This window comes from Periplaneta americana, chromosome 14 (assembly GCF_040183065.1).
Source record: "Periplaneta americana isolate PAMFEO1 chromosome 14, P.americana_PAMFEO1_priV1, whole genome shotgun sequence".
Taxonomy (NCBI): domain Eukaryota; kingdom Metazoa; phylum Arthropoda; class Insecta; order Blattodea; family Blattidae; genus Periplaneta; species Periplaneta americana.
In genome coordinates, this window is record NC_091130.1 from 8,118,886 (window position 1) to 8,137,112 (window position 18,227).

An 18,227-nucleotide genomic window follows, 5' to 3' on the forward strand; every position below is an offset into this window, starting at 1 on the left:
CCCGATGATGGTTGGGTCTTCACCTTTTTCGGTGGTGGTGAATCCACGTGAATCAACCCTAATATTCTCCTGATATGGCACCCAGTGAATTCTTCCTCTTTCCTCGGATGAAGAAATCATTGTGTGGCAGGCATTTCCAGAATGACGACGAGGTGATTTTTGAGGTGGAACGTTTCCTGAACAGCCAAAATGCAGACTTCTACAACCAAGGCGTCCATCAAGTCATCCATCGTTGGGAAAATGTGTCGCGTTGAAGAGTGAATATGTAGAAAAGGACTAACACCATCACCAAATTTCATGGTCGCAGCTTCATTTTTTCGAGGTGATAATTAAAACTTTATGACTACCCCTCGTACTGCTAACCTCAAATGTCATAACTAGCAAAATCACAAGATCATGAAAGAAAATTCTGTCGAACAGATTTTAAAATTCGTGAACATACTTTCACTGAATGTGAAGTTTATGTATATCAAAGACAGAAATTAATTTTATGCGTTTTCAATGTATAGTCGATAAATAGACTGCAATTCGAAAGAAAGAATACCACAGAATACTAGTTTGCCTTTGCTTTTGCATGACTGTTCTAGCATTCAATATTTCGTAAAGATGGAAAAAACTGGCTATAAAACATAAATTACTCCTTATATTTACAATTAGCACCAAATAACCATATAAAAAATTTAAAACATGAACCGATAATAAACTTACAAAAATATTCATTTCTCAGCGTTAAATGATGAAAATCTTGAAATAACTACTGAAGCTTTCCTGGCGACGTGATAATTCGAAATTTTCTCGGGCTTCCAGCCAGGTCATAAGTTGGTGATCCACCGACGTTTCGAGGATGTTCATCTTCCTCATCTTCAGGGTTAAGTGATATCTGAGGGTACCTAGCTCCTTAATTTATAGTGCCAGAGGGAGTCAGCCGAGGAGCTGTGCGCCGATTGGCTGTTATTAGTGCGGACCGCGGCGAGAACGTTGCCAACGTGTCGTCTTGCTTTGTGCTTTCCGGCTGAATGACCTTGGGTCTCACGGTGGGCTCGGCGGACGAGTTCTCCGCTGATGACGGCCCGTCGTCCAGGCAGTGAGAAATTTAATAGCCGGTGACCAAGCCGCGCTTAGTTGGAGACCCGAGTCCCGGTTCAGGTTACCGCGTTCCGCCGCTATGGCCAGGGTTTCTTTTACTCTTCTATCCCAATAGCCCGCACACTTTACCAGGACCTCGGTGTTATTGAAATTAGCCCTATGGCTTTTTTCAATGCAATGTTCAGCCAATCCGGATTTTTCGGGCTGCATTAATCTGATGCTTCTTTGATGTTACGAAAGACGCGTCGCTATTGTGCCTCCAGTCTGTCCAATGTAAGCCGCATCACATTCACACGGGATGCGGTAGACCCCTGGTACTCTGAGGTCTAGATCGTCTGGCCATAGGGGGGGAATGCGGTAACCTGAACAGGGACTCGGGTCTCCAACTAAGCGCGGCTTGGTCACCGGCTATTAAATTTCTCACCGCCCGGACGACGGGCCGTCATCAGCGGAGAACTCGTCCGCCGAGCCCACCGTGAGACCCAAGGTCATTCAGCCGGAAAGCACAAAGCAAGACGACACGTCGGCAACGTTCTCGCCGCGGTCCGCACTAATAACAGCCAATCGGTGCACAGCTCCTCGGCTGACTCCCTCTGGCACTATAAATTAAGGAGCTAGGTACCCTCAGATATCACTTAACCCTGAAGATGAGGAAGATGAACATCCTCGATACGTCGGTGGATCACCAACTTATGACCTGGCGGGAAGCCCGAGAAAATTTCGAATGATGAAAATCTTATTTAACTTACTACCTCTCACGACTGAAACAATAATGACTGTGGCGGCGATTATTAACTATGAAAATATTAATATTCAGAATAGCCTTACGGTCTTTGTTCCTTCATTAATATCAAAGTGATAATAATCTTGTTCTCTGTAAGCCCACAGCAACTAGCACCAGATGAACATGAGGTAGAGTATTTGGGAAATTGGATTCATAAAATCACGTACAGAGTGTCCATTACCAATAAAAATACCTTTGTGCGAGATCGTGCATATTTGCTTGGTTTCTGCACAAAACCAATCCGCGGTAAGTCTAAAATTCCACATTCAGTATTCCCAACCTAACACACACAACAATTTCCCTCTTCTTACCGCTTAAGTGACATATTGATTTTACTGCTTTAGGCTTTTAACATATTATTTTTAGAGACGTTCAATATAGTAATAATTATAAATTGGAAACTCACCACTGCAATTTCACCTAAATTGCAATGTTAATTATTGTTTTTAAATATTTGCAAAAATTAAGTAAACTCTACAACTCCACTAAAGTTACTGCATTCGTGATGCAAGTAACATTAAGGAAGCCGTGAAAAAATCAACAAGATTCCAGACTCATCATAGACTGGGGGGAAAAAAAAGACAGACGTATATCACGGCCTGCTGGAGTATAGTAAACACAGAAAACATTTGTTGAAGATAGATATTTTTGTTTTGCAAATTTGCCATCATTGAACAGAAACCAAGATGGAGATTTCATTGCAACTAATTAGAAATTCCTTTTTCAGGTATGTAATAAACGATCTTCGCACAAAATAATGTACGATACACGAGCGGTATGTTTTCTTTCAATTCTCGGAAATTAAAAAAGCTCAACTACGTTTCGCTTTTTCAAACTTTTCCTCGAACATGAAAACTTCAACATACTGCTCTTGTAACCCATATTACTACCTCAATTACAGTAGATAATCCTGAAGAAAGCACTGTCTGGAATCTCTTATCTGAATGTAAAAGTTCAGTCCTTACACGAAACTATACTGGTATGGTTTTATGGACACTGTGTCTTGAACCAACTTTGCAAATAGGCACACTGAAATCACTAGAAAACTCTCTCAATTAACATACCCGATCAATAATATGGAATTCAGTAATTCTGAACACACCATGAAATTAACTTCGTTGTTAATTTAATTTAATCTTTAATTTCACAAGTGTTTCCATTTCTTTCTAAAGTAGAATAAAGAGGATAAATGGTAATAAATTAATTTCTAAACCTAGTCATGTCCCTATCATAAAATTGAGGATATTTAATAATTACTAGTTACAGTTAATCATACGTTAGTACAACATTCCCCTTTTTTTCATGTCAAATGGACGTATAAAATATTACGGCAAAATGGGACTTACATGAATTTATTAAAATGAAATAGTAAGAAGGACCCAAAGCTTTGATCATTCCCATTATCACATTGATTAAAAATATATTAACAAAAGTCGTGTATATTTTGTACGACTACGTACGTAATATAACATGTACGGCATTTAAAATTATGTAATTACAAATATAAATCCCCTCCCTTTGTGTGTATAAATCCCAAGTAGGACAACTTAAATTTCAGTAACTGTCTGAAGGGTTTGTGGGAAAATCAATTTTATACTATAATAAATACACAACAAACCACAACACTGAATTACAAGACATCTAAAATTTCTATGTAAATGAATTAAAATTGGCACATTATGTTTTAATTTACATAAATAATTCTTTTTGTATTACTGATTTACTATGGACCCAAATGGGTGAATTTACAACTACGTCGTAACAAATATTTACAGGAGAAATTGTAATAAATGCTGTCTTTGGTGGTCAAGTGGTTGTACTTTCCATTAATGCCACAGTCAGTGTCATTTTTTTCTACAGAGGGACCCGAAGGCTAGCACTGCAGTCTCTAGTGGACTTATTGTGCCTTACCTCTTCTATACTGGAAAGGATTTTTGACGTCCGAACAGTCGCACTTCTGTAGTTATTGTAACTCAGCTGTCGATTCAGCCTGGATGTCTTAAGTTTCCAATAGAGTGCCACTATGTACCCCTCTATCCCTACCACATCCCCAAAAACTGCCGTTAAAGATGCCGATTACAACACCTTTGAAGAAGTACATGGTCTCTCCGTCACTGGCAGTACACGGCGCATAGATATAATAGCTTTCAAGGAATCTACAAGATCTGGATTCATAATTGATCCCACTGTGCGTTTCGAAATGAATGAGGCACAGCCAGCAGAAGTGAATAAGGAAGAAAAGAATATCTACAATCCTACCATTCCATATTACCTCCAAAAGTACCAGCTAGAAGAGCTTGAAGTAATCGGACTTCTGATTGGAGCAAGAGGTACCGCTACTCTCTTCATGAAAGATGTGTTTAAGAGGCTTGGAATACCTACATCTATTATTCCAATTGTAACCTTAGCTGCATTGAAAGGATCAATTGCTCTCCTGAAGAATCACCTATATTCGAAATGAAACCAAGTTCATTAGCATTCTTTACTTTTTTGTAACACTTGCCTCTCTAAAACTAGGTATATTTCCACCAATCACAAAATGTATTTGCAGCTATGTACTTGCAGGAGTTTCATTGTCAAAACAAAATTAATGGTTCACTGAACTTGTAAATATTTATATGGTTAAGTACTCTTTGTCCCTTGTGGCAGCTCAGAATAGTGAGAAGATTTCTAAATTAAAATCTCTTCAGACTGATGCCATCTGTAGCCAATCACAATACTACATCACGTCACACCGTTTTGGGTAAATATTATGGAATTGCTGATAATGTATATAGAAATAAAGAGTGACAGTGGAATGATGGAGGCAGAAACCCTCAGAAAAAAACCTCAGGAACCTTGGCTCTGTCCATCCCAAATACGACTCTGCCACTGTCGGGATCTGAACCCACATTGCCATCATTGTAAGCCAGTGCTCTGCGAACTGCACTACCAAGTTGGCTAGAATTACGACACTTATAAAACCTTGTCTTTGAACGAAAAGATTCAAGTAAAAATTTACCAACCATTTCATCTCAGGTTATAATTCAACTGTGTTAATCATCAGCTTCACTCCTTGTCCCTTAATCAGAGATAATGAATTCTACCTCACTGGCATCTACAAGAAATGGAATTCAGCTTTCAGGCTAAGAGTCCAGCGTCTTATCCCATAAAAATATGGTATAATACACTACAAGTAAATTAACCTATAATTTGTTCAAATTTTAAAGACTATTTTCCAAAAAAATACGATGTACAATTGTACTTCAGTACTACATACTCACAAACTACAAGTGGAACTACTACTGTTCTGTTCCATAAAAGTATTAATATTAGTTTATATATTGTAACTGAAAAGTGCTTTTCTGCAAGTGTGATGATGTGCATTCGACAGAAACAGATAAATGTTTTTTTTTAAAGATAAATTGTTGGCAGTGAGTAAACCGTACATTAAAATTCTCCCTAATTTTATTAGCATTATATCAACATATTGATGGCTAAGAAGTGATACCTCGAATCTACAAAAACGTTCATCTAAGGACAATCCTTGGTGATATCTAAGACAACAGGAATTAGAAGTCCATGAAGAAGCGCATTGTGTCTCGGAAGATGATTCAACAAGACAAGCAGATAGTGTTGTAATTAATAAAAAAAAACCACACAGGAATGACACTAGACCCACTATCAGGTTTGAAAGAGATGCACAACAGCCAAAACTTACTGATGATGAAAAGAGAATCATCTATGAACCTTGCATTCCTTATTTTAGCAAGCAGTATAACATTATGGCTAATCGTTGGTCAGTACACGGACTTCTTTTTGGAGTTCGTGGTACCATCTCCAAATACACCTATAACCTTTTAAAATCAATGGGATTCACATTTAATAATATTGAACAAATCCTTAGAGAAATTTTGAAGGATTCAATTCAAATTTTGCAATTTCATCTCTATTTCAAGTAATATAATTTCACCTTCACTTTAATTTTCTTTTGAAATATATTGTATGTATTTTCATTGTAAACTTCTATATAATGTATTTGTTTTCTGGATGTTGAAGGGCAGATGGTTTTATTTTATAAATCCGATATTAAGTAGGTAGTTTATAGCTACAAACGTTCCTTATTAAAAGGTTACCACAAGGTCGAAGTATTATAATACAATCAAATTTTGAATAATTTCAAGGAAATAATTTTTCCTTGAAATTATTCAAACCTGCTTTACAGGGAGCTACTACCTGAAAGCCAGATTTGCACAATTAAATTTTGTTTGCAAACTAAAATAAGAGGTTTACAATTTTTAAATTATAACTACATTATTATTTAGAATAACTACGTTGTTATTATGTTCACAAAACTGTACAGTTAACTAATATTTTGTCATCGAGTAGAAAATCTTGCAAAGCAGAGAAATTGATTTTTAAAACAATTTTCTGAATGACCTGCAAATTCACAGACACGAGGAATCACTTCTTAGCCATCGATATAATTTATGAAATATGGGGTCTAGCAGCAGTGAAAGTGATGAGAATAATAATGAAAATCATACAATTTATAAAGGAAGAATAAATTTCCTATTTAAAACAAAATCTGAGTATGCAGAAAGTTTTAAGTTAAATGCTATAAAGGTAGAAGAACTAAAGACAGTTTCTGGAGCAATCTGTTGACTAAACTTGGTACTACTGCAACTCATATGGAGCCAAAAACTAGAATTGACATTATATTATTAAAAATGCATTATAAACTATTAGAATTGCAAGGTAATAATTGAGTCGTTCAGAGCTACAGTGGGTCAAGTCCATGAGACGTAGTTTTGAGATAACAGGACTTAAAGTTATCTCGCTCTAGTGGATTATCTAATTTCACTAGCAATAATTTCATTGCTCCATTCTCAAATTCTAGATTTATAAAATATAAACAATTGTGATGTTAATTGATCCAACACTTTGGTGACTTGATCCACTATGGCTCAGAACATCGTGAACAAATAATCTGAGCCAAAAGTGACTGGTGTCACCTACCGGTGAATGCTTGGAATTAAGACTTGATCCATTACTGCTAGGAAAAGATCCAACTTCAGATAATCAGAAAACGAATTAAACTCAATTTATGAAAATTTGTGACTTGATCCACTTTAGCTCTGAATGCCTCATATGATAGTTTAGAAAAGTACCTTAGTAGATAATATTAATTTTTGCCACAGTTCCTTAAATACGATATTAAAAGTAAGGGAGATGATCGTAAGCTTATTATGTGCATAAGACACTAATGCAAGCAACCTGTAGGCTTATATAAATTATTATTATGACATCACTTGTAAACATTTACTAAATTTATTGTTCTTTTCTTTTTTTTTTTTTTTTAAATTATGTTTTATTTAACTACGCTCACAAATCCTGAGGTTATATCAGAGTCGCTGGCGTGTGTCGAAATTTTGTTCCACAGGAGTTCTTTTGCATGCCAGTAAATTTACTGATATGAGCCTGTCGCATTAAGCACAGACCAGCACTATACCAACTGCGCCACCCAGGCCACACTTACTAATGATATAGACATAGTGTTATACTAGTACATTATGCAACGAACCTATAATGGTAGTAATTAAGTCGCAAACTCGTTTCATAATTTTCATACGAGCGTCTTAATTACCATTATAGTCAAGTTTCATACGACTTTTTATGCTCGACTATATTTCTAACTTGAAATTATTCAGAAGTATTCATTTTATTCTTATGTGACTGAAGAGCGGAACTGACCTTGTGCAATACCTCGTAAATTGTGAGATGTGCGCAGACGCGAAAGTATTGATTTTTTCCAAGGAACAGATGTCCACATTGACCTTGATATAATCTAGAGAGTAAACTAAATATTAATATTGATATAACATTGAAATTAAATTAGACATTGAAAAACGAGATGACAAATTGAATTTATTTGAATATTATTTACAATTAACGCTAATTATTATAGTAACAGAACATAACCTTCTGCGACAGTATTGGACTTCCAGCCTCCGTGACTTTTCGCTAATTGTCTTTCGATTGCATATCCGAGAATAATCGATACTAGCGGTTTTATAATGGTACAATCAGTACAATGGAGATTTCTCATTGGCTGAACAACTGAATTATAATGAATAGGTGTACTTTAATGAGGTCCATTAAAGGGCTACTACCAGGTGTATAATTACTACATTTCGGCATGGTCGAGCATAAATAATTTTATGGAACAGACAGATACAACTCCATACATTACAATAACTTTCATTTGTAATTTGTTATACCATGCTTTTGTGAAAGGGGACCCAGGAAGGTCTTTGTTGGAGGCAATGGAAACGAACCAACCAATGAACCACCAATTTCCCTAAATATCGTGTCTACGTTCATATAGCTGAATAAGTAAGTCACACTGAAATGGGCTAATCTTTTCAACTACCGAGTCATTTGAATTCAAGTAAACAGTCTACTTTAACTTCCTAATGGCAAAATATTATTTTTTCCCCGAAATTACAGGTAATGCCTACACATAAAACTAGTTAAACAGAGATTTTTCTGTAAGCTAATTAAAAGATTCAAACATTGACTGTTGTCTCATAATTCAGGTGCCTTATGCAAGATTCATAAAATGCACTCAAGCAGACCAACTAGCAATATAATCTCACCTGCAATAGGAACATATGCAACTACTATCAGTTATTGTCTGTTTATAAAATTAAAATTTTACTATATAAAAAGCAGAGGATATAAATGAAGCGTCATGGTTTGCTACTTGCTGGATGTAAGTGCATTTTAAGTGACTTCAATCAATCCAATTTCCCTGAATCTCCCCCTCTTTTCCACGGTTACAATCGAACTAAAGCTGTCGAAGTTTGAACTGCCTTAACTGAGTTATACACCTCTGTGTAAAGACAAAGCGTTGAGTGACTGTCTTCCACAAAGTTACCTATCGTAAGCGTCAAATGAACAGTCCTCTCTCGTTCAAGCACCGGGGCATGTCTTGTGCGACTTCACAGTTCCTCAAAGAAGGCAACGCGAGCCTTTGTAGAGCCAGATTTCACCTGAAAATACAAAGCAGATCACTTGTAAATGAAATGTCAGTACAATTAGGTCTAGCAAATTAACAAATACAGAGTGTGCCAAAAAAATGTATACTCTCTTTCAATGATTACAACGTTAAGAATTATTATGATACAGAAAAGTTTCAAAAATAAAAATAATGTTGTTGTTGTTGTTTTCTAATGCCAGGCATTTGACAATAAAGTCATTTGACCTCTTGCACTCCAATATTTTTCAAAGATATTATCATGGTTAGCCACTGACGCACAGATTTTGAGATGTTCTGAATCCATTTCTTGATTTGAGTTGCACAAGTTGATTCTGTACCATTAAAGTAGTCCCCACCCGGAGATCCGATTGGGGGACTATTTTATCTCTGGATAGTTTTACCTTAATGGTACTCATTTCACATTGGAGTGAAAATGGCAAGTTGTAGCCGATTTAAGTAAACACCATATTTTAATGTTTTGGTGGCTACTTCATTCACACACAACCCCCAGAATGTCTGGAGGACCACACCTGCTGTTGGTCGACGGGTCCATTGGACCTAGCTGGGAGATCTTGTTGATCACCAGCTTTCCCTCCTTAAGCCACTGGAGGACGATTTTAGTGCCATAGCAGGTCAGCATTAGGAACAGAAAAGTAGAAAGAGGAGGAAGGAAAGGGAAATGAACCCCTAGGCCTCGAATGCTCTAATGCCGTCGGGGTCGAAGAAAGTAAGAGTTCAGTCAGAGGACTGGATAGGAAAGGGTAAGGAGGGAATTAGGTATTGAATAGAGGAAAATTATATCAAATTCAGTCATTAACTCATCAAGCTGACCAGTGCTAATTGATGAGTAGCCCCTCCCTTTAGTTCAGCTTGTAAAATTATGCTTACTAACAGCTGCACCACGGGAAGGTAGGGATGGGACATTGGGTATTTGTCCAGGTTGGTTCCTTAAAGCCTTCAATGGGAAGGATTAATGGCTCTCCCCCCCGTATTCGACAAATGCCGTTTTGCAGCCATAAAAATAATGTTAATTAATGTAGAAACCAGTCATTTATTGAAAGTGTTCAAATTGTTGGCCATTGTGGTCCAGGCACAGCTGATAACGCTGACCAATGGAATCCAAAATGTTCCTAAACATTTCAATTGATATTTGGGCACATTCTTCTTTCAATGGAAGCTCTCAACTCATCGATTGTAACTGGTTTTGTGCTATAAACATGTGCTTGATATGTCCCCACAGAAAACAATCCATCGGAGTCAAATCCGGTAAGCAAGGGGAGTACTCGGTACTACCTCTTCGTCCTATCCATCTGTTCTGCAAGTGGCCGTTAAGATAGGCCCTCACGTCGCGTGGTAGTGGGGAGGTGCTCCATCCTGCTGGAAGTACCATTCTTCATTCCTAAACATCTCTTGGATGCATGGCACGGTGGATTTCTTTCGCAAGTTGAGGTAAATTGCACCAGTCACAGTACATCAAAAAAGAAAGGTCCAATTAAACCAAATGCTGACAAACCACACTACACTGTAACTCCTGGTAAGTTCACAGGGTGTTCCACTGTCACATGAGTATTGTTAGCTGCCCAGTAGGTGCAATTGTGACGATTATTAGAGCCATTTAACTTAAACGTGGCCTCATCACTCCAAACAATCTTGTACAGAAATTGATTGTCCTGCGCACATTTTGCTTGGTACCACTCACAACATTCAATTCTTTGGTCATGATAATCTTCATTGAGAGCGTGGACTAATCAAACTTTTCCATTGAGCACGTTTCAAAATGCGATGGACATTCGATTTTGAAAGTCCTGTCTCACGAGCTGCTTGCCAAACAGATTTGCTAGGAGATTGCTGAAACGTTTCGATGACTTCTCTTTCCTTGTGGGGCTGGTGGATCTCGTGGTCTTTTGGAATTGTTCTTATGGATATTCTGAACAGTTCCTTCATCTTCAAGCTTATCTCGCAAACGAGCAATTGTGAGTCGCGTTGGTGCATCTCGTTGAAACTCCATTCTAAACCGTCTTCGCACTTCACTTATGTTCTCAGTCTTCCAGTAGCACTTTAGAATGAATTTTCTTTCCTCAAAGTTTAGTCTGACTTCAGCTATTATTTTAAGGAGTCACACTTGAAAAAATGTTAAAAAGTGAGTTAGTTATGAGCTATTAAAGAGTGTATACATTTTTTTGGCACCCTCTGTATAAGAGGAAAAGAGGAGCAAAGCAGATTGACAGTTGGCTGTTCAACATTGGGTCGCATTTTCACAGTACAAGCAAATTTTAGAAATTATTGTTCATATTTTATGATTTGGAGAAAGCATATGATATTGTGCCGAGAATATTGTTATGACAAGCATTAGAAACAGCAAATGTTGATATATCAACAATACGTCTTATCAAGATACATGGATGGGGTTCTGGATTTTCTCCTGTGATCTAATATTCCCGCCACAGTATTGCTCTAGGATTTACTCAGCCTTTAAGGGGTTAGGTACGGCTTACAGCAGTAAAATTTTTTTGAAATATTCAACATTTTTTCCTCCATCACTGTATCTTGTACAATAATGAAAATTGGTATGTGTAAAACACTGTCTTTCTGCTATATGAAAAAATATTTTTACGATTAAAAAAAATTATTTACATTTTTTTTTTTCAAAATTCAAAATGGTGGCAGTTTACTGTGCAGTGATGAAACGTTTTCCTCATAACTTATAAATTTGTTAACTTCTTCATGTTCTCTCTCTCTTTTATTTTATTGCTGAAACTCATGTTTACAATATCATGCTCTTTCAACATTTCTTAATAAATAATATTTTTTAAATTTTGTGTTAGAAACAAATACTGATATTTGGCAATGAATTTATTTTTTATCAGACAATCTATCAAAGGTAAAGTGAGTTTGCATCATATTGTAGCTATGACATGCATAAATACACACAAAAAATTTCATCACATAATGTTGTATAGTTTTTGAGTTATGTGGGAAATTCTTCATCATTGCACAGTGAACTGAATTTTGAAAAAAAAAAAAAAAAAAAAAATGTAAATGTAAATAATTTTTTTAAATCGTAAACATATTTTTTTCATATAGCCGAAGGACAGTGTTTTACACATACTAATTTTCATTGTCGTACAAGATACAGTAATGGAGGAAAAAAATGTTGAATATTTACAAAATTTTACTGCTGTAAGCTGTATCTAACTCCTTAACAGAAATTAAGTACCAGGGATATTTTCTTTGAGGTAAAGGCAGTGAGCTCGTAGGACTGACATCCCTACTGCCATTAGTGCAGACTGTTTTTATAGATCTTAACCTTCCGCCACCTGTGACTTCACCATCAATAACAACCACAAGAGGGCAGGACTCACCTTGCGCAACGTGGAGTACTTGGTCTCGCCAAGACGCACTTGCTCTTCGTGCAGTTGATCCAGTTCACTTTGCTTCTCGCCCACTTTGAGCACTTCAATTTCAGAACGCAGCTCGCGCAACTGGTCCTGCAGGTGCTTGCTCTTCTCCAGGTACTCCACTCTGCCACAGCAAGATTTATTTATTTATTCTGGTGTAGTTAAGGCAATCAGGCCTTCTCTTCCACAACATCAGGAATACAAATACAATAATAGAAATAAACAGAAAAAAAATACACTATATACAAAGTAAAGCTACACAAGAAATAAAGAGAGAGAGAAAAAAACACTATAAACAAAGTAAAGCTACACAAAAATGTACACAGGTTGCAGTCACACAAACTTTAAATGAGTGATTAAGTATCATAGTTAATTGTATCCTAACTAATTAACTAACATAAACAAAAAACTTGCAATTTAAAAAAGAAAAAAAAAACACAAATCAATACTTCTAGCAATACCTAAAAAAAAACATTAACTAAGACAAAATTTTCCAATTTAATTTTGAATTGTGATAAAGTCCGGCAGTCCCTGACGTCATTAGGTAACGAATTCCAGAGGCGAGGTATTTCTACAGCATAGGAAGATGAGTATAAAGACGTTCTATGATGAGGGATAGAAAGAAGTGGTTGATGTTGGTTTCGAAGATTCGTAAGAAATTGAAAGCGCGATAACAGATAATTCGGAGTAGAAGTATGCATGATTCTAACAGAAGAGACAGTGAATGTATTGTTCTTCGTTCCTTCAGACGCACCCATGAAAGTAACTGGGGGGAAGGTGTTATATGGTCAAATTTACGAGTATTGCAGATGAATCGTATGCACACATTATGAACACATTGCAGTCTCTCAGCTAAGAGTGAACTTACATTAGTTAGCAAGGAATCACAATAATCAAAATGGGGCATTACAAGCATCTGAATAAGATTCTGTAAGATTAGTTGTACACAAATGAGACTGAGTCTCACATAAAGAAAAGAGAGCAGAATTCTAACGAGATCAAACAAACAGAGAGAGAGAGAGAGAGAGAGAGAGAGAGTGTGTGTGTGTGTGTGTGTGTGTGTGTGTGTGTGTGTGTGTGTGTGTGTGTGTAAGAACACACACTTATGCATGTATGAAGACCTGTTCGAATTTTCTTGATCCAATGGAAGCCTAAGAAAATAGAGTAGAATGGATAAGGATTCAATGTACAAAAAAAATACCTTTCTTTCTCTATCTCGAGTGACAACTGCTCCATGTCGCCATCAGTTATGAGGTCGTAGGATGTGAGGTCAGCTGGCAGGGGTTCAGAGTCCAGCTGTAGAGAGCGCAGGTCAGCCTGCAGTTCGGATGCAAGAACTTGTCCTGATGGGTAGAGATTTGGCACAGGCTGTAAAGAAAGGAGTACCTATTTATTCAATAATATTTATAATTAATAGCATTTATAATAATTTAATATTCTATAATATAAATTAATTTGTTCTGTGATGAACCCTAGAATTTTGGGGAAGTCGAAAAGAACACAAGAAAGAATGAGGAATACAAAATAATCATTTAAGTAAAATTTTGTTAGGGTCGAATTCATAGTCGTCACTTATAAAATGAGGAAACGCTTAAGTAATGAGCATTTCCTTAGCACTTATTTCAGATCGTATTGCAGAGACGCTACTCATTCATATGCCCTGAGCATTCCCTCGACATCGAAAGAAATATGGCAACATGGCTAGACGTGAGCGCTTTCCTACATTCAATTGTTTTCCAGCACCTTCAAATTGTGAAATCGGCACTATTGTCATACACAAATATAGAAGTAAATATTATAAAGCTAAAAATTATACAAGATGTCCAGAAAGCATTTTACAGAAAAGAAAGAAATGAGCTAAGATAACTAGTTATGAAATATGGAGATATCATCGAAAGTAAAAAAACAATTGATAATAATTGTTCTCTCCAAAAGAAGAAATTGACATGGAACGAAATTGCAGTTGAGTTTAATTTAATGCAAACTCCGAAAATATTCCTGTAAGTAACTCATTTTCATTTATTTTTCAGTTATTTTTATGCTAAACAAAGTGGAAATGATATAATTACGCAAATTTTAACAGCTTATTCTTTGGGTAAAATACAAACAAAAATGCAAATTACACTTTGTTGGGATGTGAATACTTTTCGAAAAAAAATGCCACTTAAATCCACCTGAAATGCTGCTGTATCATAAAATCTCAAAGCAACCAGTACTTTCAGCAGTGGCGAAATCGGTAAGCCTGATGGTTGTATTGTGAATTGAAATGAGAGACACCAGAATATCCACAACAGTGTTCTTGTCGAAACGGTATCTCCTCTTAAATTGTTGGTCATTATACATCTCTAAAGAGTTTTCCATATCTCTGATATATCTTTTGCTTGCCGAAACTCATTTTCATTTAATTACAGAACTCAATAAATGAAATTAAATCATAATCATCATCCATTGTATACCGAATCAGCTGATTACAATGCATATGAGGAAACACTTGAGTAAGCTGACAAGCTGCCTTATTTGAATAAGTGTTCACTTCAGTGGGATTTATGAACTGGAAATTATTATAAGCAACTGCTTAAGTGTTTCCTTACGATAAGTGTTGACTATGAATTCGGCCTTTAAGCATTGTAAATTCTTCATGAAAAGCCAATAAGAATAACAGTTTCTTCGACTTTACATTTCACATTTTAACATTCTGTTTGTTAACTCTGTTAGGACCAGAGATTCTAGAGTTTAACCATAACCTATAACCAAGTATAGGCTCACTTCTGTTTTCTGAACTCTGACAATTGCGATTCTCGCTTGTTTCCGTTGTTTGATTCAGAGAGGATAGAAGTCTTTCTATTCTCTCAGGTTTGATTTCTGCTTCTTTCCTCGTCTGTATCACAATAGCGTGCAGCGGCATATTGGTATTGCTGTTGTGAAATGGAAAACACTGGAACAAAAAGAAATCTTGGGACTAATTTCTCTTCGTTCGAAAGAAACCTTCTGCTGGAAATTATTTCGCAGTATAAACCAATTAATGAGAATAAACAAACAAACGGATCTAAGTTGAAAGCGAAAAGTGAGGCTTTGCAGAAAATAGCCTATACCTTTGTATGAACTTCTGTTCTGTCAAATCACAGAAATCATCCGCTCTGTTTATGTATTCATGGATATCATTTTCTAAATAATCAAGATATATAAATTCAGCATCTAACGCACCAGCCATATTGAATACTACTATGCTAACAGAGAATTAAATGATTTAACTGCATGAAATTGGGCAGTTAAATTAACATAGGTTTTAACAGCCTGTTAGTACTAACAGTAGGTGAAGAAATACTTCAACTGTTAAGTTTACAGTTAAAATGGAATAACACACTGTTATAATTTAACAAAGGTTGAAGAAACCGGGCCAGAGTAAAGAATTAACAGAGGAAGGCACGGAGAGCAGGCAAAAATCTCAACTGGATTGGCTCGACAATTGAGAGTAATTGAGCTAGCGCTGTAACAGGTGTTACAGGAGACCCTTGTCCTAATGGGATTTCATGGGCTGTTCTTATGTGAGCAAACTAATTTAAAACTGAACATAAGAAACCACTTTAATGTGTGAGTCACACTTCACTGCTGAGTGGTAGCCTCTACCAGTCACTGCCAGTGTTAAAAGTCAAGCTAAGAAGCAACGATATTTGTATAGGCTTGTAGCGGAGTTTCACATTTGAGTTGCTTTTGTTGCCAGAAACAATTCATGTTACAAAATTAAAACTGCATCTCATCCGCCACCTGGACTGTTTTATTAATTGGTTTATTTTAATACCCTCTATCAACTGCTATGGTTACTTAGCATCTGAGTGAAATGAGGTGATAATGGCAGCGAAATCAGTCCAGGATCCAGTGTTGGAAGTTACCCAGCACTTGCTCTTAATGGGCTAAGTTATCTCAACCAAGATTTGAACCCAGACTCGCTCGTTTCAAGTCACATATGCTATTCATTACTCCACAGTGGTGGAGACCTGGACTCTTAAAGGAATGCAAATTATCTCTTTCCATGCCAATAATTTTATTATTTTTGTCCTTTTCATATATTTTTATTTTTTTCCACTATTTCTTAAAATAACACAAATACAGTCAACTCCGGATATAAAGAACCTGTGCAGACTTGCATATTTCATTCACTATATCCGAAGTGTCTCTCCCCTAACCTCAAACGACAGAAATGAATGAAATTGTGAACAAGAAAATAAAATGTTTCATTAATTGTGGAATGGATTACACTGTATACTGTATACTGTTACTCACAGTTGATTTACTTAAACTATGCTGTCGACCCACGTCCACTTGCAAAAGACCACGTTCAATGTCATTTATAATATTTGCCTTATCTTCCAAAGAAAACATTTTACGCTTCGACATTTTTATACAGTACGTTCACTGTTGGAACGCAGATCAATAGAAATGACAAACGCTGTTATGGTGTGACTGCATACTCAGCCTTGGAATTTCCCGGGTCACTTAATGGAAACTGGGAGGGGGTTGATGGAGTTTGAAAGCCATCGAAATCTTACCTTCATTTATGCTCTGGACATAATGTCCGTCCCCTTTTAATAAGAGAAGACAATTTCATTTTCCGTTGTTTCAATGCTATCAGTCATAATGGAAATGTTTCTGAGAACAAAAGGCAACCCTTTGACTGTGGAGGATTAGAAATAACAGTAGGGTAGTGTGCCTGAGAACAGAATGTCAACCCTTCGACGGTGGAGTGAGGCAAGATCGTCACGCGTTGCCTGGATTTACAGTACAGCTCATTGTCTAGGAATCACTAATCCTACGTTTTTCCTTTAACTAAAGGAGTAAGAAACTTAGAATGTTGTTCTCAAACCGTTCTTTCAATTTTATAGAAGAAGGTCTGACTTCAAATAAGAATTTGTCAGGATACAAGGTTCACTATAACCGAAGCGAGGGTTCACTATAAACAGAAATATTAATGTACTTTTTTAATACACTGTGTCTGGGACAAAATTTACCAATAAGAAAGTTTAATAACTCGCGTAATAATGGAGATAGGAAAATGAAATTTGCGGCAAATGAAAGAGGGACATTTTAAGTTTTATGTGTGATGTTGGCAACATTTGGTCATTGTTGTTGACATAGCTGTAATTAAAATGGCGTTCACAGTGCAACAAAAAGTTCAATGCTGCTATTGGCTTGCCGAATTCAAGTATCCGAAGATAGTGGAGAGAAGATTTAGACAACAGTGGCCTGAGAAGCAACCACCAGATAGGCACACAATAACAACTTGGCATAGAAAGCTTCTTGAGACCGGTTCTCTTGTAGAGAAAACACCACACGGGAAGAAAGTGACAGAAGCGCAAGTCGACAGAATTCAGCAAGCTTTTCAACGGAGCCCGTGTAAGTCTGTTCGCCATGCCAGCAGGGAACTTGCTATTCCAAAGTCAACTATCCACGATGTTCTGCACAAGAGGTTACGTCTGCATGCATACAAGATTCAATTGGTTCCAACAAGACGGACTTACACATGAAACTGTGATTGGACCGTCTTTTTTGTGGAAAACACTATCAATGGAAATGTGTATCTTGATATGCTGCAAAATTACGTCATTCCTCAAATTCCACAGGGATATGTTTTCCAACAAGACGGAGCTCCGCCTCATTATACATTACATGTTACAGATCACTTGAATGAATGCTTTCCTCAGCGATGGATTGGTCGAGGTGGACCTACAGCATGGCCTCCCAGATCCCCAGACCTAACCCCACTGGACTTCTTTTTTTGGGGATACATAAAAGACATTGTGTACAAGACTGTAGTGGCAGATTTGGAGGATCTGCGTCGGAGAATTGTCGCTGCTTGTGCAACTGTCACTCCAGAGATGTTACGAAACACATGGCAAGAACTTGAATATTGCCTGGACATCTGTCGTGCTACAAGAGGTGC

The 18,227-nt window shown here is 36.8% G+C and overlaps 1 protein-coding gene across 1 annotated transcript in view; it reads right to left on the reverse strand.

Moving 5' to 3' along the window:
- Positions 1-7,987: 7,987 nt before the first annotated feature.
- The window catches only part of Mer (ezrin/radixin/moesin family protein merlin), a 35,580-nt gene continuing 25,340 nt past the window's right edge, over positions 7,988-18,227 (reverse strand). Inside the window, exons 10-12 of the mRNA XM_069844884.1 lie at positions 13,491-13,657; positions 12,254-12,413; positions 7,988-8,904 (exon numbers count right to left, since the gene is read on the reverse strand). Coding sequence (XP_069700985.1) covers positions 8,854-8,904; positions 12,254-12,413; positions 13,491-13,657 — 378 coding nt within the window. The 3' untranslated portion in view covers positions 7,988-8,853. The remainder of the gene's footprint in view (positions 8,905-12,253; positions 12,414-13,490; positions 13,658-18,227) is intronic.